The sequence below is a fragment of the Labrus mixtus genome, chromosome 11, assembly GCF_963584025.1.
Source record: "Labrus mixtus chromosome 11, fLabMix1.1, whole genome shotgun sequence".
In the NCBI taxonomy this organism is placed as follows: Eukaryota; Metazoa; Chordata; class Actinopteri; order Labriformes; family Labridae; genus Labrus; species Labrus mixtus.
Genome location: NC_083622.1, coordinates 16,905,559 through 16,929,421, shown reverse-complemented (window position 1 = coordinate 16,929,421; position 23,863 = coordinate 16,905,559). Strand labels below are relative to the sequence as shown.

The following is a 23,863-nucleotide window of genomic DNA, read 5'->3' as shown; positions in this document are numbered from 1 at the left end:
TTCACTCAGATTATGTACAAAGTTGACCTTACAAAGTGAGTCCATACAATTCTCTGATATAAAAAACGGTATTTTAATCACTTCTCACACTCTTTTTTTCATCCAACAAACATTCAGCTGGTGTACTAAAGTAAAACACACATAAGGTCAGTAATAAATAATGACAACCAAAGCCTCTAGTTTAACAACTAGATTAATATTGACACACTGATTCCTTTCATAAAGCAACGTGAGAGGTAATATAAAGAGGATCATCATTTTACTTATCGCTAGACTGATGGTGATACACATGATGCCGCTTTAGAAACTTGAACTATGAAAAACAATTCCTGCCTGAAATAATTAGATGAAGATTGAACTTAGAAAACAACAATAACCATGGTATGCTACAATAATGACACTGTAATCTAAACTTTCTGCCATGTTACCTTTCATCTTGATGTGGTGTTATTTCAGTAAATAAATAACTTGTTTAGGTTCATGTGATAGAATGAGTCATTGAGGAGAAGAAATTAGGATTCATGGAGGCTTTGGAAACAGGAAAAAGCTGTCTATTTCCTGTTTCCAACTGAAGGCCTTTGCACACTGAGTCCCTTTTCTTTTGACCGAAATCGACTCACGCTAAAAAAGAAATACGATCTCATGTTGTTTCGACCATGTTTGCACACTGACTCTGAAACGTTTCATTTTTATTTCTTTCAAAACGATCAATTTTCTGTGATTTTAATTGACCCAGCCATTAGTGTGTTTGTGTGTGTTTGGGTGGGTGTCCCTACCTCAAACATACTGCCGGCTGCTGTTAAGGATCAATTGCTTCGCGGAAGTTGGCGTTCTTCTTTTTAATGTGTGGTTCCAGTAACGCTGGCAGCGTATCAAACCAGACCACTGACATCCTGAAATACACCTGGGAGTCCTGGGGAGAATTCTGCAGCTCTTTATAAAGAAGACAAAACTCTCCTTTATTGACAGGTGAATCTCTCCTCGTCTTGTTTTCATGTGAGACGGACTCTGTTGGGTTTTTTCAAGGAGTTAAAGAACAACTAAATCATCTTCACCGCTTGATCACTCTGCATGATGAGTACCAGACATTTTGTCTCATACTGCGAATTTTCACAATTAAGAGAAAACTAAGCGCATCAGACTCAGTGTGCAAGGTGTCTGTGCGTAACGTTTTGTTTTTTTCCGGATTACGGATCCAAAAAAAGGGAGATTGAGTGTTCATAGACCTTTAAAGTCATCATAATGTGTTCCACGTTCCTACATACAACTCACTAACCTGTTTGTTATCGTTACATAAGCAACCATGACAGTAAACCTTAGTTTACTTACTGTATCTTAGTAAACCAAACCATGCTGTTGAAATATATAAAACATTTTAGCATTTGTCCAAGTCAATATTTAATCTTCACCACTGGTTTGAAAGTTTTGAAAATCACAGACAAATGTGCTCCTGATACCATCAAATCAGAGAACAGACACTTTGACCTTTTCAGAGGACATGGAAAAACAAAACATTTTGGTAATTGATTTGTCATGTTGATTATTTTTCTTTTTTCATTCTTGGCAGAAACGGGCTCCCATACTAATCTGACTTAATGCGCTGTCTTTATGCGAGCAAAAATGATAGATGTATGCATGACTGTACAGCGGTCTACCAAGCCTATTTGTGACGCATTACGCACTTAGTAAACACAATACAAAACTCAAAATCAGCAGCATCCCTTTGGCTCAATCACTCTATTTTTACTAAAAAAAAATATACTAAAACAAAATAAAAATAAAAACTTATAATAATCCAAAGGTTTTGTTGTGTGTTGCTGATTTCTCATCAAACATTTGTTTAAGACATATTAAGACTCCTCTGACAAACTAAATGCCAAGAGCAAGTAGTCACAGCCCTCAGGATACAGACTTTTCCACTTGCTCTGAAGACATCAAAAATACTATTTTAGCATACGAGTGCTAGGTAGCACCATTCTTGTGTGGAAAGCACTTCTGCCAGGGGCTGAAAGGAAGAGAGAGGAGCATGAAGAGGAAACCTCCGAGAATAAGTATTCCTCCTGCAGAGCCCACACAGGCCACAGACCAGGAGAGCTCGTGGTGTAAAGTAACAGTGTGATCGCTGGACAGCAAGGCCAGCACGGACTGATGGAATACCAGGACTGAGAAGAGAACTAGTACACCTGCAGAAAGAGAGAGAGAGAGCTGAACCAATCGAAATATATACGTACAGCTGTTTAAAAGAACCACAAAATCATGTAATCCTTCTTCTTGTGTATCCTAGATGTATTCAAGATTAACTTAATTCGTCCCACAAAGTGAGAAATTAGCCTTGGGCTCTTTTCCCTTTTTCTGCAGCCATAAAAGGACAACAATCAACATCATTCACATGACACATAAAACATTATTAAATAAGATTCAGAAAAGTTTTAATTATATATACATAACATCAGGTTCTTAAAATACCGATGCAGAAACGGAAAGACAGATTTTAGCCCAGTGGCTCTCCTCTCTTATTTGCCATTGTATTTATAATATAACAATGTGAGGTCTCACCTGACACGATGAAGCAGAAGGAGGCCGGTTTGAGAAAGAAGGGCACTCCCTTGCTGAGGGACATGGCGATACAGATCGAGCCCATCGCCATCATGGTCAGACTCAAAAGGGCCAGGATAGCTGCCGCTAGATTCAGAGCTGTGAAGGAAAGCAGAAAGACAGACAAATCAGATTTACAAGTGTGACAATCTACTGTTTATATATCTGTTTCTGTTCATCTGTTGTATACATTCATCTGATTAGCTACTGTGTGAACATTCAATCACAGTCTGAATTGTGTCACTGGCTCCCTTTAAAACTGATTTTTTTGGCTTTGAAACCCTGAGCAGGTGCAACCTAAAAATCTGATAAAAAGATTTATTTTTTACTCTTAATCAGACAGAAATTGTTATTATTTAATTCATTAAAATACTACAGATACGAGGTTTCTGAATGGGCTTTGTTGGGCAAAAGAAGAAGGTGAGTGAATTTCAACTGAAGCAACATAAAAAGACTGTCAGCTGTTTGATTTTTGTCCAGATACACTTTAAAAGCTTTTCTTCATCCTGCATGACAGACATTGTGGTTAGTGTGTCACCATTAGATCATTAAATGAACCTGCACATTTAAAACTCCTGTTGTGCCTGAGATGACTCACTCCTCACAGTAAAGACAATGTGTGGGTTGTCAAAGTTGTGTAATTTTTATTCATCACCTATTACACTTTTGATTACAGACAGACAAACAAAACTGGTGAGTAAAAGACATGCTGGCAGCTTTGTTTAGCTCTGCAGAGTCACATGCTTACAATGACAAAACTAACATGCTGATTTTAGATAGATAGCACACTAACATGTACACTGTCTTAGTTTATGATCAAATATGCTAACCACAATGGAATCTGAATGTGCAGACCTTAAATTCAATAGTCTGATCAGCAAACACAATGTACTGTGTGTGTGGATTTATTTCAAAATGTGTTGTGACGTGCTGAAACTTCACTATTTCAGATGTTCCTCAGGTTTAGAATGAAGAAGCATCATGAAGAATAGGACAGTTTGTTACTTAAAGCAGTTGATGCAAAGCTGCCATACGATAATATTATTGATCAGCCGGATTTTGATTTTGGATCGGCTACAAACAAGCTTGTTTCTGATCATGGGTTTCTTAATTACCATGCTACAGCTGTCCATCTAGTTTATGGAAAATGTGGTCAATGATTTTTCCTATACCTAATGACAAATAGACAAGCAAACAGCAGTGAACACATTACGTTTTTTGGCAGGGGAAACTTGCCCTTTAAGTAAATATGATCATTTTTAGCAGGAAAGTTTAGGGGATCGTTAGGATACATGCTGTAAGAACCTTGAATATTTGTGCAATACCAATAGCAATTGAAATGCTAAAAACAACATCCTATTGTAAATATCTTCAACTGATGTTTGCTAAGGGTTTCTGTCATGGTTTTATTTTTTTCTTGCTGCCTTTTTATAGTGAATGTTTGAGCTCCCATCAATTCATCAAGGACCTTTTGTGAACTATATCCATGCAAAAAAAAAAAACGTTTGACCCAAAGATAGAGGGTGATTATGCCCAATGTATTATAAGCATCAAGTCTCAGCCACTAACGTCAACCTGCAATGAAACCAGAAGCTGCCCAGACAGAAAAGTCAACACATGAATCAGTCCGATCTCTTATGATATTCTTTACAAACAGAGCTGCAGTGGAAGTTAATGGGCTGAAACATGCAAAAAAAAACAACAACAACAACAGCACAGTCCTCTCAGCATGTCTTCATTGATAGTAGCTGCTATGAGACCATGTTTGTGAGTGTGTTGTAAGGGGGGGGGGGGGGGGGGGGGAGTGCAATGTCTCACTCTTATTTGTTGTCTTCTTAAATATGACTGCATTCTCCCCAGAGGTAAAGAATTTGAAGTAGGTGCAGTTGGATTCTGTGGGAAAAGGAAAAGCAGAAAAGATCAGACACACACACACACACATGCACACATGGAAACCCACACTCCTATGGATGGCTGCTGGCCTCCTGCTATGTGCCTCCTATGCATCCATGCACCCTGTCCTTCCAGGCATCATTTCTATTTATATCCAAGTGTTGAGCATTAGCTGGAAAACTCAGGGACACACACCGCTCCACACACACACACATACACATACACACACAAACACACACACACAAACACAAATACAAACACACAGACTGCCCGGCACCGCACATATGGTGCGTCCAGAGAGGGTGAGAGACTGCAAAAGACTGAAGGTGCATGTCGGGGGAGAAGGGGCAGATGGAGGATAGATACAAAGATGAAGAAAGGAGGAAGAAGAGAAGATAAATGGGGTGAGTGGAGGATGAAAGGGTAGAGCGGGAAATATGGGATAAGGAGGGATAAGTCTAGGGCAGATAGAGGGGTAGCAAGTGAAGGGGAAGAGAGAGACACAGATGGAGAAGGAGGTGAGGGGAGCAGGAGATGTCAAAAGTGGGAGGAAACACAGAGGCCTTGGTTAATACTGCATTAGACACACACTCTCCCTCAGTCCCTGTCTGTCCCCCTCCTCTCTCTATATTTAGACAAAAACTGTGAAGTAGTCAGATTCCACTTGGCTTCACAGGCGCATAGTGATGACTTTCACCCACTGAATATTCTGTAGTCCAAAACAGCCACACTGCACAATCTCACACACACAAATATGTTTGTGTCTAAGTGAATTTGCAAACATTTTCTTGGAGCAGAAACATCATTTATCAGCCTACTAATCCTTTTAACACATTATGCTTTCACAGTTTTTTGCTCTCGCTTCCCCTGCCGAGGTTATAATCATTGAGCTGTCATCCAGCAGGCAGAGAAGACGGATAGCTGGTCTTGAGATGACAGGCGCGGCCAGCATCAGCGGCAGGCAGCGTTTTTGCTCGGGATGGGAGCCAGAGGCGAGTAAACAGGGATGTGAAAACAGAGACGCAGAGATAGCAAAAACAGTTGTTTTTCTCCAACATGACAAGCCCACGGCCATCTGCGACAGGGGACATTGGCCAACAGTGTGAGGACGAGCGAGGAAGATTGTCAGAAGCATAGTGGCCGCTCTCACACACCAACAAAACCATCTCAGAGGCACAGATTTATATCTGCTATGACAGGAAGATGAATTAGTCCTTGATGCTCTGGTAGAAACTATGTATTTATACATATATAGATTTACATATATATATATATATATATATATATATATATATATATATATATATTGGGCTGTCAAACGATAAACATTTTAATCACGATTAATCCCAAAATTTGTGAATCGTGATTAATCGCATTTTTTAAATTCTATAACTTTGAATTTTTGAACTGTCTAAAGCTGAGAGTACATTACTTGCTGTTTGAATTCAACCCTGCTTTTATTTTTATATAAGGTAAGGACCGATCTAAGGTTACGACATTAATTTGACCACGGAAAAAGAGAACCGATCAAAAACTAAATGAAAACAGCCAAAAGGAATGGTAAAACAAATGTTTGATGTCACAAGATTGATACTACTTTTGACTCATCAACTGAGCTGTTTAGAAGTTGTTTTTTTTTAAGTGATATGAGACATTTAAAGATGCAGCGTTGTCGTTCTTTTCCATCACTGTGACTACAGGGAGACACTGTGGAGGCTTATCCACGGTGCGCCTAAAGGGACATAATGACATGCGATTAATTTCAGACCTATCCAGTTTATATATATCAGATATATTTAGAGGGATGTATAGGGTCCCTCTAAATCTTCCCATGCCTTTATATCCATCTCACTTATTTCTTTCAATAGCTGCCTACTTTTGATCTTTAGACTCGCTTTTTAGACATAAAACAGTCATTGTGCTGTTAACAGACACTATCTGGAGACTTATGGTCAATTGGAATAAATGTCTTTAGAAAAGAGCTTTCACAACACTGAACACATATTGTATACATCATCGCAATGAACCTCTGGTTTGGCCTTTTTTTGACTGTTTGTACCGTGTACAACAGGAGATGATTGGGCAGCAAGTATAGGTGAAAACCTTTAAAATGCTTCTTTACGCTGATGATGTAACAACTGACAAAGATTTTTCTGTATGCTACTACATGTGCAGAACCTGCATGCTGCACTGTGTTGTTACAATAGTATGAATACTGAAAACAGCTTCACTCTGGTCCTGCACGTGCACCGTTTCACAGCATCGTATTTCTTTAATGATTCAATTTGCACATTATCTGTAGGATGACCTAGATACATATGTATGCAGGCAGCTTCACACACACACACACACACACACACAGCTATCCTCTCTCTATCCCTTTCCAAGATTACACAGGGTGCACATAAAAGAATGCAATATGGCTTTAAATGTGGTGTGCATCGAAAAACACAAATATGTTGCTAAAATATCTCAAGATTGTGTGGGGGGATTTTTTTTGCAAAATAAAATGTTTGTATAGCTTTCCTCAGTCCCTTATGAGCGTATTAAAGACCTACAGATGTTTGCATATTCCCAGGGGGGATTCATCATATTAGTTATGCCTTCTCCCTCTGTTTACACATCAGTGGTGAAGGCAAAGAAAAATTGTGGTGATTAACTGTACATGCATTTTACTTAGTGATGTTAACAACTTCAACCTCTCTATTACACCTTTTGAACCTTTTTCTACTAATTCCCTTTAGTACTGCAGCAGAGTCTCAAATAGAGGAAGCCTGAATGTTGACTTGCATGGCCAAGGAATTCATTTTTCAGAGAGATAGACAAGAGAAACAAAACAGACACATCCCCTCCAGAAAGCGCACCTGTTCACCTCCCAGACAGCTCAAAGAGCACACAGACAGATGCACACAAACACACACAGACACACAGCAGCCAGAAAACTCACCTCCAGGTAGCTCAGCTGGGCCGCAGCTCGTCCTCTCCGGGTCTATGTCAGCCACCCACAGGGTGCGGATGCAGCCCTTCCACAGGCCATAATGGGCCATCTGGCAGGTCTGGTTGCCACTAAAATTCTTTGATTGGGCCAGCTCCACCCAAAACTCTGTCCCCATGCCCAACACTGTCAGGGTCACGCCGATGATAGACACAAAGAAAGCCAGCTTGATCTTCCCTTCCTGGCTGTCGCTCATCCTGTGGACCCTCCTCTGTCCTCTTGCACCTTTTATTCCTCCCAAACCGCCGGCTTGTCCAGCCCCTGCCACCCCAATGCGGCCCTCCTCATCCTGCTGGACGAAGAAGTTGGACCACATGCTGTAATTAAATAGTCAGGATTGAGGTAGACCAGGGGGGAAGGATGGAGCACTTTGGTATGTGATTGGAGGGGCAGATAATTGAAGAAAAAATGGAGGGAATTCGAGGAGAGGGGTAGATTTGGAAATATGAAAAAAAAAAAAAAAAGAAAACCAGGAGACTCAGCGATTCCAATGTATTGTGGTTGAAGGGAAAACTGAGTGAAAACAGTCAGAGTAAACAAAAGATCAAGTAAGAATAAGTGGGCTGAATGATGATATAAGACAAAAAGAGAGATGAATGGAGCTAGAATGAAGTAGTGGGCGGATACATTTGGGAAACTATAAAATGGGATGGCTATGGAGGTGAGAACCAGGAGAGTTGTTGTCTGTTTTACGTCCAGTCCTGTGGAAAAATACAATACACAAAGATGAAAGAGCAGACGGCATATGCTTCACACAAGCAAACTCACCAGGGTAATATTTAATTTCTAACAGCTTTATTGGCATCTACAGTCATCCCTCCCTAAAAGACACACCACATGCTTTCTGCCAACAATAGATAAGCCGTATGTCATTTCCCTGAAAGGCATGTTTTCCTTCACATGAAGAAACAGTTGGGCTGGATGAGCGGGTGTAGTCGGTAGGTGCAGGGGTCAAGGTGAGAGATAACACCACTGCGCCAGACTGGACCACCTACTCTCTGTTTTTTCCCAGAGGAGTTTGCAACAGAGCTCTTCCCTGAGCAGGTACACTATTGCTGGCATTAACACAGATCCCCCTTTGATCTGAGGGGATAATGTGATGCCACAAATACCTCCCAGCATGCATTACGCGCACCAACAAACGCTTTGAATCGGCAGTCATGACTGTCTCATTTTAGGCGAGCATGTATGTGTCTGTGTTCTCCAAACTGTCAGCGAGGGGCCCTTTGGTGCCCCGTACAGGGTGCATGGGAGGTGATAATTCATGTCTGGACCCTCTGACAGACAGGGGGAGGGGGCTGCAGTAATTAACCCTGCCGTGTGGTCCAACAGGTCACGTAGTGGAGGCAGGAGGCCAGCCAGTTAGGAAGGCAGCAGCAGCAGTTGGTGGATCACTTAATTCAGAGCTTTGCACTGACAGCATCACAGGTTTTATATATAGGCAACGCATGTGAACCCACCAAGCTCAGGACCTTTGTGTACAGTAATTTGTAGAATATGGATATAAGAGGAGTCTGAAGGAATACAATTAGAGTTTGGACTAAAACAAATCTGATTCATATTATAATAAAGGCCGCAGGTAAAGCATAGGTATGAATAAAAAGTGAAACAACATTCACTAGTATGGGTTGACTGTTAAGTGAAAAGAAGATTGATCTGGAATTACTTTTAATAGTCAGTTTCATTCATTTTAGATTTTTGGGGACTCTAACCATTTTTCCCCCCTTTCTTCTTTGTTTCCTTACTGATTTTAAGTTGTTTTATTTCCTGTTTATTTTTATTATTTGTGAAACTCCTGTTGTATAATCTCATACTATTTTGCTTCTTATTATTAATCATGGTCTTCCTCACATTTCTCTATTTCATTTTTATTTTGTAAAGCACTTTGTAACCCTGTTTTGAAAAGAGCTATATAAATAAAGTCTATAATAATTATTATTATTATAATTATCATCTAACTCCTGTTACTTTGGTGTTAATATTGAAAATCTTTGGGTTTTTGGATCATTTGTCTGAAAAATAGAAGTTACTTCATGACATCACCTCAAAGCTTGGATTGATAAACTTTCGAAAATGACAGAAAGAGTAAACTAGATTATAATGGTATCTTAATTCTAAATGCGTGCCTCACTTTGGTGCTGGGAGAATTTACGAGTAAGGATAGAGCATTCAAGGCCAACCTGCCATTCCTGTGAAACTTGCCTGATACTTTAAGCTTGTTGGAGACTGTGTTTATGCATGATAAGCTCACCTGCAAGAATGTGTGAAGGTGGGACTAAGCTGGAAGGTAGATAGACAGGTGTGTAGCCCAGCCGATTATTTGGAGGACACTCATTACTGGACTGCAAGACTAAAAGCCACCAAACTGTTTAATTATTTTCCAGAGAATTTAATGTTTGCTGCCTTGATATGAAGAGAGTATAACTGTAGCACAACGCTCATTACAAATGGTTTATTCTTTGGACCTTTGAATTCTTAAAAGTAGATTCAGCTGTTAGTTTAGTAATCTTAAAAAATAATGTGCAGATCCATTATGATAATTGTCATTATCCCAGGGTTTGTGAATAACGATCGATCCTTATTTACAGCCAGCTCAGCACGGAGATATCATCTTTAAAAGAAAATAAAGCCATTCATGGACCAAAGCTTTCAAACATTACCCATGAAGTACACTCCACAAACTTGAACTATAATAAATAATATCACAACTGCAGCTGCTGACGGACAAGTTATAAGTTATAGAATTACAAGCCATGATCAGTTTACATCCATATTAACCAGTGAATGATCAGAGGGGTCAAATCACACTCACTTCCAAAGCTTTGTATAGCCGACATGATCGTTTTTGAGTTTGATAATGCTGCAAAAAAATATTGTTGCAAGTTCTGTGGCAGCTCAGAGGATCACAAGCTTGGACAAACAGTTCATTTTATGTTGTAAAAATGTGGACCGCTCTCCATAATTTAACCACAGACAGCCACATGTGTCACATGTTGGCAGATAATGAACCAAAAAGCAGCTTGACTGAGAAAGAAGAATAAATCTGACCTGTTTGGTGTGTTGTTCAGTTCAGGAGTAAGAGAAGCTTGAAACTTAATAGAGGGGGTGAGTGCTGATGGGAGAGTTAGAGAGGGGGGGAGAGAAGGAGGGGTGGAGGGAGGTACGTAAGAGTTATGGAAAGTGAGTGTAACAAGGGAGGGGGGGCTGCAGCCTGGTTGGTTAACACTGTTGTTGATTTAATGTGTGTATTTGCCCTTAAGACTTCACCTACAGCGCATGCACAATCTCCCCCTTTTTATACTCATACACTAGTTTGTATTTGGAATCAGTGATCAGTGAGGTGCTGCAGGGTGGTCTGATCACATGACCTCAGGCCTGCCAACATGACTAAAAACATGTCTGTGTCTGTGACAGCTTTACTGTGTGTGTGTGTGTGTGTGTGTGTGTGTGTGTGTGTGTGTGTGTGTGTGTGTGTGTGTGTGTGTGTGTGTGTGAGTGTGTGTGTGTGTGTGCAGCCACGTTCGTGCGTGTCTATTTTAGACAGCCACCTGTTAATGACATTAAGGAGGAGCTTGTGTTTATAAGCGAGGGACCAGGACAGCGTTTTACAGAAACACAAGATACTGTGAGGAAAGTGAGAATCTGACAGAGACAGAGAGAGAGAGAGAGTGAAAGTGAACTGACAGTAGAGGTAGAGAGAAGCAGATAAAAGAGGGACTACATAGCAGATAAAATAAGAAACTGTAACCCCTAGTTTCGTTCCAAAATGAACAGGGTCCAAAGAGATTTCAGCGAAGATATGTGGAAAGCTTTAGTCTGAGCCCGGCCCTCTGCATGGCTCCTGCACAGTTTGGGTAACATACGTGGCACAGCAATAGAGACAGGGAAGTGGAGGGGGTGGAGGGAGGCGGGGGTCAGGGGGCAGCGACACTCAGGGGGGACGGGGAGAGGGGGAAGGGGGAGAGAAAGAGGAGGCCCTGATGGGAGGGAGGCAAAGTGAAAGTGAGTCGGGGACAGTTGAGGAGAGAATTGGAGAAAAGGGACGAACCAGGCTGCAGGCTGTGACAGGAAATTAAACACCTACAATGTCAAAAACAGTCAAGCAAAGTTACGAAGTTATACTTTTTTAGGAGATATTGTTGGAAAGCCACAGTGCAGTAAAAAGATGGACTATCTCATCAGGAAAGAGACACATTGAGCCTATGACAGCCCTGATGAATTAATAAATGTGGAGGAGAGTCATCTGTTTTAATGCACATATGTGGTTCTATTCTTTAAAAAATGAATCTCCCTCTAATTACAGCGACGCCTCTCTCTGCTCCTCCATCATATGAGATTGATAGAAAGTGTCTGCGCACAGTCCGAGGTCATCAATATTCTACAGTATGCTGATGTGAACAATCTTGTCCTCACATCATTCAAGTGGCTCTGTCAGCAGTGCAGATTTCTGCTTGAACTCACTAAAGTGCACACATGTACCCTCATGGGCAGCCATGCATGCACTGACCACACTTATAGCTGCAAGTGTCTCGTACTGTGGTCACACTGGTTTGGACAACATGGCCAATGCGTTTTCATTTCTGTTGAACCCAAAATCGTGTACTTGTGACTTTTGAGTGTAAAAAAAGAAAAACGAAAAAACGGAAAAAACAACAACGAATGCACCAAATCTGCAGTGCATGACAGAAATAGGTTGAGAACCACTGCCTTAATAAGCTTTCAACCGTTGATGATGGCCTTTGTTTTCGGGGAAATATCTTGATTTGTTGTAGTAAGAACAAATGTCCCTGTAGACGCACCAGTGAGCCAAAATGAACAATGACACATTTTTTATTTAATGTCCTTCACCTGTGGTCTTGTTAATGGGACACACCTAAACATATTTAAGCAGATCTCTCTCTGGTTAATGTGGAGATGTTTTTTTTGTCTTTTCCGATGTGAGGTTTACATTCTTTAATCTCTCATACACCCTGATGCCATAGGTACACAAAGTACTGCATCCATCCAACCACTGCTGCAGTGTTCTATCTTTCTGAATGAGGATCAATGGGGAGGCACTGCCCAGAATGACAATGACCATTACTAGAGCTTTACATCCACCACTAGAGGGAGGTAATGTATTTACAATGTTCACTGCAGCATGAGGCCTTCAGAGGGCTGCTGTAATAACATTTAACAGCTCTCATGTTAGGCAGCATAGTGTAGAGGTAGGGTCAGTTTGAAATGTTTCTTCTGCTGGACTCGGCCTTAGCAGTCTGGGAGAGCTGCTGTTTTATCTGAGCCCTCGGGGAACGACTGGGAGGAGAGTGCTGCATCAGTGTGGCCCCGCTGCGGGGGGTGTGTGCAGCGGGGTGCAGCGATGCAGATGGAGACAGGCAGCAGAGAGCTGACACAGGACATTATTTCATGTCAGAGATTTGTTGCTTTTCTGTTACTGTTTTACAGTAGCTCCCTGTTGGATAAATCCCAGGTGGACACATGGTTTGTAGCTTTTATTGCTGCTGACCAAGACTGTGTGCTCATGTGGACTGACTGGAATATAAGAGGAAGGGCCAGATGAAAAAGACTTCCCTTGGTTTTGAAGGTGAAGTAAGCATGGATGCTGCACCATCTTAGGGAGGAGAAAGAAACCATGTACATGTACAGTACTGGATGAGATGTAAAAGAGAAACTAAAATCTATTTTAATTTTCTTTTTAGTCTCCCCCCACCACATCTTTTTATTTTCATAATGTGTACATTAGCCAGCACCCTGATACACAAATAAAAATACAAGAGTCCACCGTTCTTCTCGATACCCCTCCACTCTCACCCCTACCCAATAAATAAACCAACAACAAACGTACAGAAAAGAGTAATTATCAAATCAAACTAATTCAATAAAACAAAAGATAGAAAAGCTGGTGAAAATATTCTTGCACACACACAAAACCTGCATATTCTAAATAGAAATAAAACACCAAAAACAAAAACAGCGACAAAGTTATGTAAGCAGTAACATATTAGTGTGTAGTTGATGGTATACCGATCTTTCCGTACAAACTTGGGGCCTTCACATTTTTCCAAGCTATGTTAACCAAAGCTTGTTTTTTGTCTTACAATGATCTCTGCATGTGAGATGTTAGACAAGAGGCTTGGATAACAGCACTGTTGAGATGAAGTGTATCCCTGATTAGAAATGTGTTATATCATTTTGAAGATGTTTGGAAAATATCGTTAGCTTTATTAGCTTTTTCAGAGAAGGGAAATCTTTAAGTTGTGGAGGTGCACTAGCACATGTATCATGTTGCAGTATGAAGTCATGTAATGAACCAGAGGGAGAGTTTATATATCATGTATGTTCCTTTGGTTTATATAAATTGTATCAAAAGATTTAATTCCATTTCAATCTGTTTACAGTGACCGTGAAATGTCTCCATCGTTCGGACATTACAATTAACTACAGCTGTGGATAAATCCTGCCATCAGCTGAATGAAAGTGACTGAACATGGCTCCAGTCTACTCTGTTTCCATAATTAACTTGAGAATGACATCACCCAGTGGATTAAAAAAAAAAAAAAAAAAAAACATGCTGCAGCGAGGTGGGAGTGCAAAAGGAAGGAAGCAAGCAAAACATAAAAAGGCTTCATGTAAATTTGGTTTTTAATCAACATTTGAAAACATATTGGACAAATGAAAGACTGTGTTTGCCTTTATAAACTAGATGGTTTTTTTTTAGGTTTTAAATCATTTAAGAAATCACGGTTTTTTTTTCAAGAGAGAAAAAAAAAGAAAGAAAAATGACAGTGACACTGAGAAAGCAGGTTTCAGAAAGTAGGGAGTAACATCTCATAAGTGTTATCAATGACACAATTTGTCTTCAGCGCCATCCTAAGCAAGCAGTTTCAAATGAAAGCAGCCGTACAGAGTGAACATGTGGTCCTCAGAAGAATCAGGGGCAGACGATGAGGGGAAACGAGAGAAAAGCAGGTTTTGTTTCAGTAGTTTAACATCCCAACTAACTAACCCCAAAAGCTACAAGAAATCAATCCTGAACAATGAACACTGATGAAATTAAATGCTTTTACTTGTTTAAATCAGCAATATTCTTTGCCCGCAGTTCTGCTTTGATTTATTCACTTCAAAACAACCTGTTGTGTATAAGGTTTAGTTGTAAATCTGTAGCGTTGACAAGACATCACATCCTTTATGGAGATATTTTTAACCAATCAGGGCAGGAGCTCACATAAGTTTTGGTTTCACTCTGCAGTACAACACCATGAGCCGTGGGTCTTAGTCATGTGTTTATTTGGTCTTGTCAAAGAGGTGAGATGTTGCACAGAAACACAACCGTGTTCAACACATCTTACATCCCAAATCTGCTGGGAAACAAGGAAAGAATCCAAACTGAAGCTTTCAGTATAGGATAGTGACATCTATAAACATACAGGTATCGTTAATGATGGAAGGGGCAAGCCAAATTTTTTTCTGTCAGCGATGTGACATGTAATAGCATTAAGGCTTTTTGGTAAGGAAGAGATCAATCTTCTATTAAATACCAATCTGTTTGCCTCTCTCCGTGTTCTTCTGCCCTTGAATGAAACCAGGACTAACCGTCGAGACAAAAACCATCTCACCTGTTAAAACGCTGTGCAGAAAGGATGGACACAAAAAAAACAGAAAACAAAAAAAAAAAAAAAAAAGAAGAGAAATCTAACAGGCATTAATGAAAATGTTCCTTCCTGCAGTTCATGTTATTCTGCGGCTGAATACAAGGTGATACTACAGCTCAAATCAGTGAAGCTACAAACAGTATGGGGAACATTGACAGTTAACATTCAGATAGAGTCCAATAAACAACAGATTCTCAAACATCTCCAACAATCATCCTGAGAGGTGGAGGGGGGGGGCGGCGCAGAAAGACGGATATGCAGGAATGGAAGAAAAAAAAAATCAAGTCCAAAAATGAAAAAGAAATCTGAAATGAGGCGTCTCCTCTTGCTTTTCTAATGATGACGGCAAAACTGAAGTGGATGTTACAGCTAATGTGTATCTACATTGGATGGTCAAACAAAAAGGCCCTCATCTTTTTATCCCCCCCACATATACCTCCCCTGTCACTAATGAACACTTCTGTTTTCTCCATCTCTCTCCTCAATCACAACAGTCCAGATAGTTCCCTACGGCAACTCCTCCCTAATGTACTTAAAACAGGCTACCTCCATTTAAATACAAACCTTAAAGTGTGCCCCCCCCCCCTCCCTCCCTCCCATAACATGACATCCCTGTCTCACAAAGTATAAAAAATGTTGACCCCACCCTGGACCTATTATTACACACATTTCTCAAAAATGATCTCCCTCATCCAACGAGCTACACCCTCACCACCAAAACCTAGCCCCCTCTGTTATGGCCCTGGACATATATTCCTTTTATGCTTTTTCCAATCCCATTTTATAGCGGCTGGACACTTTCTGAAGGTATTTAAAAGGTTAATTTGATGTTGCCAAATGATGAATACATCCAGATCTACCACATTAATGAGGGGGCTGATTTTGAAATGGCTGGTACAAGTTCCCTCCCCTTAAATTCTCCCCCCCATTCCTCTTCTCTTCATGCCTCTTCTACCAGAAGTCCCGGCGGTGATAAGCGTCTGGATCGCAGTATTTGGTCACCACCACCCTGTTAGCAAACTTCCTTCCTGTCAGCCCCTGCATGGCCTTCTGGGAGTCAAAGACTGACATGAACTCCACAAAGATCTACAGGTGAAGAAAAAAAGAAAGGTAACAGTGATGATTAATGTCACTTTTCATGAGGTCTTATTCAAGACGTATCACATTCAAGATACTGAAGTAAGTTTGACGACTCCTACCTTGCCAGTTCCGGGAACCTCCAGGCCGTCCACAGGTCGGGGTATCTCGATGCTCTTCACTTGGCCGTACTTGCTGCACTCATCCCTGACGTCCTCAACAATCTCCTCGTATTCATCGTCATCCAGCAGCTCCTCTGGGGCTACCATGTTCATCAGACACAGCACCTCTGTGGGCAGGCCACCCATCTGAGTCACCGAGCTGTTCAGACCCGGCACCTGCAGCGTCACCGGGGTCTGGTTTATACTTGTCTGGAGGGACAGATACAAAGTTTGGACATGGTTAAATGGGAGATTTAACATAATGCAAAGCCTCTACATTGTCCTTTATTGAATACCTTATTGGTATTGTCAGACTTTCATTTTTCTATAATGAAATACAACAGGTCTTTCTTTCTGCTTTTAGGTCCCACTGTACCTAATGTTATAAACCCTTTGAAGTATCATTCACATAGATTACATAACATTTTCTTTTATATTTGGGTTTAATTCATCTTAAGGTGCACCGACTATTTAAAACTCACTTTCTGTTTTTATTAAAGGGATTTTTATGCAGCTTTAATGACTTATGCGTATAGTTGCTATGATCCGATTTCCTTTTCCCCCCCAGATGTCTTCCAACTGTTTTAGCAATTCATAAAACAGCTTCCAGCCTCCCACCACACAGCTGTCATCTGTACAGCCAATGGACACTCACCAGGGTGGCGTTCTTGGATCCCACACTGGCTCTCTGCACCAGTAGCTTCTTGTCTCCCAGCTGCATGCCGTTTAGCCCAGCTATGGCCTGTAACGATATCAAGGTTTTTCAAATCACGTTTTAGTCACACAATCTCTTTTAAAAAAATCGCTGATCACAAACATGACACATTTACACTTTTCATATTGCATAGGTTACCTGGTCATTAAGGTTGACATCAACATATTCACAGAATGCGTATCCTTTAGATAAGCCTGTGGCGCTGTCCTTCACCAGGTTGAAGGCCTTCAGGGGGCCAAATGATGTCAGCAGCTCCTTCACCTGAAAAGCGCACGACAAGAGGTTCTAAACATTTCCCCTGACACTCATGTGAACAACAGAGATGAATGTTTAGTAGTGCCATTGGTGACACAACTACATCCCTTCAATCTTGACACAATATCATCATCTTTTCTTAAACTGTCATTCTGTTAATGTTTTGCTTGTAGTGGAAACTAAATGCAGTATAAATGTTTAGAATAATATCAATGTGTGTATCTTTAGACAGGGAATTAGCAGTAAGTCGTGTGGTACATTCACTTCGATTCAGTTTGGAGGCAGAGCTTTTTGATGAACAAACACTGACCTGGTCATCATTCAGGTAGTTGGGCAAGCCGCCAATGAAGAGCTTGTGAGCCGAGTCAGGCACAACTGTGGACACCACACCTACAGGAGGCACAAAGGACAGAAACCAACATAAACTGAGAAGTATCGAGAGCTAGCTGTTGTAGAGAATGAATTATTGATGCCTTATGAATTATGCCACAAGTACATAAGAGTTAAAAACCATTAATTGTCTGTGTACCAGGCACATAGACACTGGGGTTCTCGCTCATGCCCGGCAGTGGCTGGTAATCGTGAGGACGACGGATCTTGAGACTCTGGCCTTGAAATATGATGCCATCAAAGGCCATGGCCTGAGTCGTTTCATCCACTGAACGGAACTACACACAGACGCACTCAAGGGTTATTCAATTCAAACATTCAACATGGTGACCTCATAATACTTGAAGACAGCAGATGACATTTTCATGAAGGCGGTTATCTCACCTCAAGGAAGGCAAAATTCTTATCCTGGTTGATCTGTACTGCGAGAACAGGGTTTCCAGGGGCCTGAGTAAGACCACCCAAACGCATCTGGGCATTAAAGAAGTCCATCATGGACTCCTACACAGAAGAGAGAGAGGAGCAGATATTTTGATTAATTCCTTTGATAAATAACAATAAGCATCTCTATGAAGTCCCCACATTAAACGATGCTAAATGTTTATACTTCAAAGAAACAAAGGACAGATGCTGTCGGGTCCCTTACCTCTGTGATACCAAATGGGATGTTGCCCACATAGAGCCGACGGGCCTGCCGGGTCATCTGGCTGCCCACTACTGGCACAGGGGTGGGGGTAACAGCCAGGCCATCTGGAGTCATGGTCGGCAGGAGGGCTGTGGCAGGGATCTGGCCTGCAGCTGAAGATTAAGGAAAAGGACAAGAAACAGTTAACAGTGTAATTGAGTAAAGATTTTTGACTTTATGTTGCAGAGTGATATGCATATTACTTGTTAAGGTATGGTTGCTCTAACTACTAAAGGCTCTTAAAAACGAACTCTTATGAACAAAACAAATAGAGAAAAATGTTACCTTGCATGGCTTTGTACTGCATGGGAGTGATGTGTTCGAAACCAGGGGGAGGGACATCCCAGTACTTCTTCACCTTCTTCTTCTTCTCACGGTGTGGAGAACGGCTGTAGGATGTAAAGAAGACAGGTGAATCACACGTAGAACAATCAACTATCTAAAAGATGTGTCTGATTAGCTCAGCAGTAAACTACCAGATCTGCTGATCAGTTTGTCAACTGTTTAACATGATGGTAAAGGGACTAGAGGGAAGAGAAATCCTCATCCAGGCAGGTATTTACAGAACGAATCAGTAGTACATCAAATCAGAGGGAGGGCATTAAATTGCAGTTCTTGCAATAATGCACAAACTGGCTTTGTGTTAGTTTGCTGTATTACCTTCCAGCATTGTCCTGGGGGAAGCTGGTTGGTGAGCTGAAATGACATTGGAAGGGTTTCACATTTCTCTCAAATCAACCATGACATTCACCAACAATTCTACTTAGAAACATTAACGTCTTGAATTCTATGACCCTAACCGATTACGATAAGCTATCAGCAGCCTATTCAAAGTGTGTGTTTCTAAAAAGCCTGAAATCCTTTCCAGTTCAGGTGACACTGCACTCAGAGAGCCTCACAGCTGACATGCCATGCCACTCGTCAACCATAACCTTTAACTAAACATGCAATGAAACCAGAAAGGAAATCCTACAGAATAAAAGAGCAGCTGCAAAGCAGAGGGGTCAGATTTAACATCTTCTGTTCAAATGCTACTGATAACATGTTACAAATAGCACTGCAAGACAAGGAGCAAGAGTCCAGAGGTCAAATTCAAAACATTCAAAAAGTATAGAGCTGTCAAGCTTAAAATAAGTCAAAAATGTTGTATACAAACAGTTGTTAAAAGGCATAAGTTACTTAAAGCTGTAAAGATGTGCCTTATTTGACTATTTATAACTACATTAACAGATATGCCACATCCTTAACGCTTTCGATCGTGTTTAAAACGTGTCCAAAAGTCAGCATGATTTCCTGAAATCAGAAGGAAAGAACGTGCACATCAATTTTTTTAATTTATTTTTCTCAGCCACAAGCCTAAGAAGATTTGATCAAACATGCAGCATCGACGCATCAGCTTGAGACAGAACAAACATCCTGCATGGCTGCATGTGCCACAGACACCAGAGGTTATGTGTAAACATAATCGAAAATGACAAAGCATTTCTTCACAGCTTTATTAATATAACGCTTCTTGATTTTTAATTCAAGCATGGGTCTGGAAATGTTTGTAGAATTATTTATTTGGTAGTCTTGATGTTCTGTTGTGTATGTTGTTCTGTGTTTAATCATCTGGAATATGACAGAGTCTGCAGCAGCTGATGCTTTGGGTACTCAGAGGTTTCTTTCGTAAGCTTGAGGAAAAATTACTACAATGCCATTAGCAAGTGTGAAAGAGGGCTTAGGGAAAGGGATAAAAATAACATCATCCAAAATAGACCTTATGAAAGAGTGAATTCCATTTTTACTTGCATAATTTACTGAGCTGAACAACCCCTTCTAAACTCAACCTAAATTGATCATTGTGATCTACTCAGAGCCCCCCCTTTGAGACAGGTGGCAACATTTGTGAATTTGCTCTATTGCTCAGAGTTGCATGTTTATAATAATATTACATTAGACTTGCATAGCACTTTTCTGAACACTCACGTTTAACATAGATTATATGGGCGAAATCAACCAAACATATTGAATAGGTGACGTGAGCAGGCTTGATCGATAGAGTTTAAGTTGGGTTTTTAATCCTCTAATAGATCGGTTTTGTTTCCCGTGTGAATTTGTGAGAGTTTGAAATTCTCAAGCTCCTGCAACACAGTCGGCAACTGCTCAGTCCACCAGGCTATGTGTCGTCGTACAAAGGGACTAACCTGCGTCTGTGCCTGCGCTCCTTACTGTCCCCGCGGCGGTCCCTGCTGCGTCTGTCCCTGTCTCTGCTCCTCCTTTTTCGCTCTCTGCTGCGGCTGCGGGAGGAGGACCTGCGGTGGTGACGGTTCTCCTTGTCCCTTTCAGCTGTCGGAATAGAGAATTGTTACAGTACATTTAAAACCTCTTAGTGAAATGCAATTCGCCATTGAACAATGAAAATGCAGCAATTCACTGATACAAACTGTCAAGTGAAAGACCCTTACAGCTAAAATCACAATTACTGTGGTAAAATAGAAATTATGAAGACAACGAGCAATGACACTGAGTATGACTCCCTTTGTTCACAAAGTAATAATAGAGATGGTTATTCAATTAATACATGAGTTCATCTTAAACGTTAAATCTTGTTAAAAAATGTGCAATGAGGGCAGGCTTACACTACTAACTTTTAAATATTGTGCCTTGAGATTAAATGTAAATAGAGAGCTTATTGTAATATAAATGTAGTGGCTGATTGGTTGCAAGACCAACTCCGTTTCAAAAAAACAAAAGAAATAGTTAGCAATGGCGGTACAAATGTTTTCTGGACACAACAGCTGCAAAGTATGAATGCTAACCCCCCCAGTCAGCTGGTACAGTCAGGGGGATTACCATGATATAGACCCCCCCCCCCCCCGTTACAGAACCAATGCAAGTACAGGTAGCATTAAATGTTCCAGTACAGCCACATCTCTTCTTGAATAGTAAACTTTACATTTATATCTGACACTCACAGTGATCAGACCTGTTTGCTGTAGAGAAACATTACATGAGGAGTGATGGACACTTCAGCTAACAATGTTCCAGTTCATAGACGTATCCAGGGCTGCTCATATGATGGCGGCAATTACATTCAAATGTGTCGGCATTTTTCTGTAATTGGTGTGTAACTGATTAATTTACCTTGTTTGTTTTCAGATAGCTGTCTTTCGAATTCGTCAAAGTCCGACATCTCTGGGAGTTGAAGGCTACGACCCTTGCGGCGACTGCGTTGTTCAGTTAGCGAAAGCTAGCTTAAGCTAGCAACAAAGTGAACAACACTTTAAAAAAAAAACAAGTCCCCGCCGATGTAGCCGGAGTGAGTTTGCGTCACCTAGCAGCCTACTCAACAACAGAATTTCTAATAAATATTAAACAGCGCAGACATCAGCAGTGTGGTTTGTATTTACAACGTAACAGACAAAATCATTGAGGGAAAAAAACGTGTTCGCATGCGTTAGCCTGCTAATGCTAGCTAGCCTGTAGCAAAGTCCAGAAGAATAGGCCTGCTGCTCCAGACGCTCTTCAGCTCGCTAGAGGGCTAGCTAGCACGAAACACGAATGAATGAGACCCTTTTCAGAACAAAATGTAAATCCAAGGGGGTCAATGGCCCGCAGTTCGCAATGGTTTGACCCTACTTGTCTAATGTGTAGGCTTTCTAGAGCTTAAAGCCAAGCGAAACCAATAAAGATTTCGGTATGCCCGCTTTTTTTGCTCCGTCTCCCAGGTACCCCGTGACACCGGAAGTTGATGAATAACAGGTTTCCGGGGAAAGAAAAGAAAGAAAGAAAAAGAGTGAAAGGACGCTTCGGGTTCTCTGGATGATCTAGACCAAGGGTTCCCAAACTTTTCACCTTGCGACCCCCATTATGACGGTGATAAATACTTGGGACCCCACATTTGACGCACTAGGTCAAACACTGGCATTAAAACAGCAAACAGTAGCCCAAACACCATCATGTTATTTTTGTAATTTATTGTAAGAAACTACTTTTTTTACCTGCTGTATTTTCAAATTAATGGGTGAAATATCAAATTTTAAACCACTTTCCATTTTTATATGTTTTTGAAAGGAATCTCGCGACCCCACGAAGGGAGGACTTGATCAATTAATAGGCAAAACTCAAACAGGATTTGTAAGCAATAGATCAATACATAAGAACATAAGACTAATACAAGACCTTTTAAATTACATTCATCTAATAGAAGACAAAGGATTTATATTAGTCTTTGACTTCCTTAAAGCTATCGACATTCTCAAACACCAATTTGTAGTTTACAGTCATGAGAATATAAGGATTTGGACCGCCTGTCTTTGTAATTATATAGGCTATGTGGAGAACAGGAAGTAATTAACCAACTTGCCAATAACACCACAATCTTTCTCGTACATTTAGAACACATTCATTAAGTCTTTAAGCTACTTGATATGTTCTCTAAAGCATCAGACTAAACACTCAATCATAGTCAATGTGAATTAATGTCCATACATGACTGTAACCTCACAGAGGCCAACATCACCAACAAATCCTCAGTGAAATACCTCGAAATCCATGTAACCAAAGAAACAGCTGTAAGCAAAACCTTACGTATACAAAACAAAACTATTAGCTGAATATGTGGCTTCAAAGGGACCTGGTTGTATTTGGAAAGGACGACTGACATGGAATCCTTATCTTTCATAATCAATAGCCATACCCAAGAAGTTCATAAAAATCATCAAACAATTAAACTTTAATTTTATCTATAAAAAAACCCATCCCATTAAATAAAAAAAATCAAAAATAGTAAATGAACATAAAGACACATTTTATTTGGTGTCCTCTCCCCAGAGGTTTGTTTAAAAAAACAACAACAGGGTTGTAGAGTTAGTTATAAAATGTAACTTTCAGATTGAAAAATGTCCTGTCAAACTGTCTGACAGGTCTGGAAACTCACTTACACATTACTTTACAAACTCCTATTTCGATAACAGAAATGTGCTATGTAATGGTAGATCTCTGTAGTTACAGCATTGGATGGATAGAAATGTCTGGTCAATAATCCCTCTAATGGATGGCCAGAGACGCTGGTTATCTTATGAAAACTGCTTCAGATACAATATAATCTGCTCATGCAATCAATTTGATAAAGTACTCAAAGCAATTCCCATTTTAATAAGATTATTAGTCGGAAACATAGGCAAACGGTCACATGTTTTAAATTGATCCATGCTTCACTTTAATGGTCATGACTTTCAGGCTGAGGGACAAATAAACAAAATGCTACACAATCACTTGAATCACAAACTGTACCCATCTCATCCCAACAGAAACTGCATCATGCAATTGTTTTCAGATGCAGACATAAAAAGCTGAGAGCAAAATGTATTAAATAGCCTTAAAACAAAAGAGGATCCGTGTATAAATTCAGAATAATATTTATCCATCCAATGAACTGATAAGAAAAAGATTTAACTGCAG

The 23,863-nt window shown here is 40.5% G+C and overlaps 2 protein-coding genes across 5 annotated transcripts; both read right to left on the bottom strand.

The window, feature by feature from the left end:
• Positions 1 to 1,041: 1,041 nt before the first annotated feature.
• On the bottom strand, positions 1,042 to 10,642 carry cacng6b (calcium channel, voltage-dependent, gamma subunit 6b). Its single transcript, XM_061050332.1, has 5 exons — positions 10,532 to 10,642; positions 7,436 to 8,184; positions 4,414 to 4,488; positions 2,557 to 2,694; positions 1,042 to 2,183 (listed from the first exon to the last, which is right to left on the bottom strand). The coding sequence occupies exons 2-5, from the start codon at positions 7,797 to 7,799 to the stop codon at positions 1,963 to 1,965; spliced, it is 798 nt and encodes a 265-aa protein (XP_060906315.1). The 5' UTR covers positions 7,800 to 8,184; positions 10,532 to 10,642; the 3' UTR covers positions 1,042 to 1,962.
• A 3,465-nt stretch (positions 10,643 to 14,107) lies between these two features.
• On the bottom strand, positions 14,108 to 22,164 carry u2af2a (U2 small nuclear RNA auxiliary factor 2a). 4 transcript variants are annotated; one of them, XM_061050328.1, is made up of 12 exons: positions 21,545 to 22,164; positions 20,605 to 20,746; positions 19,079 to 19,114; positions 18,704 to 18,807; positions 18,380 to 18,531; positions 18,118 to 18,234; positions 17,855 to 18,011; positions 17,654 to 17,733; positions 17,227 to 17,349; positions 17,029 to 17,115; positions 16,335 to 16,583; positions 14,108 to 16,221 (listed from the first exon to the last, which is right to left on the bottom strand). In XM_061050328.1, exons 1-12 carry the CDS (start codon positions 21,591 to 21,593, stop codon positions 16,087 to 16,089), a joined length of 1,431 nt encoding a protein of 476 aa, XP_060906311.1. In that variant the 5' UTR covers positions 21,594 to 22,164; the 3' UTR covers positions 14,108 to 16,086. The 4 variants fall into 4 exon arrangements, with proteins under 4 accessions (XP_060906311.1, XP_060906312.1, XP_060906313.1 ...); XM_061050329.1 differs by having other exon boundaries at positions 17,873 to 18,011; XM_061050330.1 differs by lacking the exon at positions 19,079 to 19,114.
• Positions 22,165 to 23,863: the final 1,699 nt, after the last annotated feature.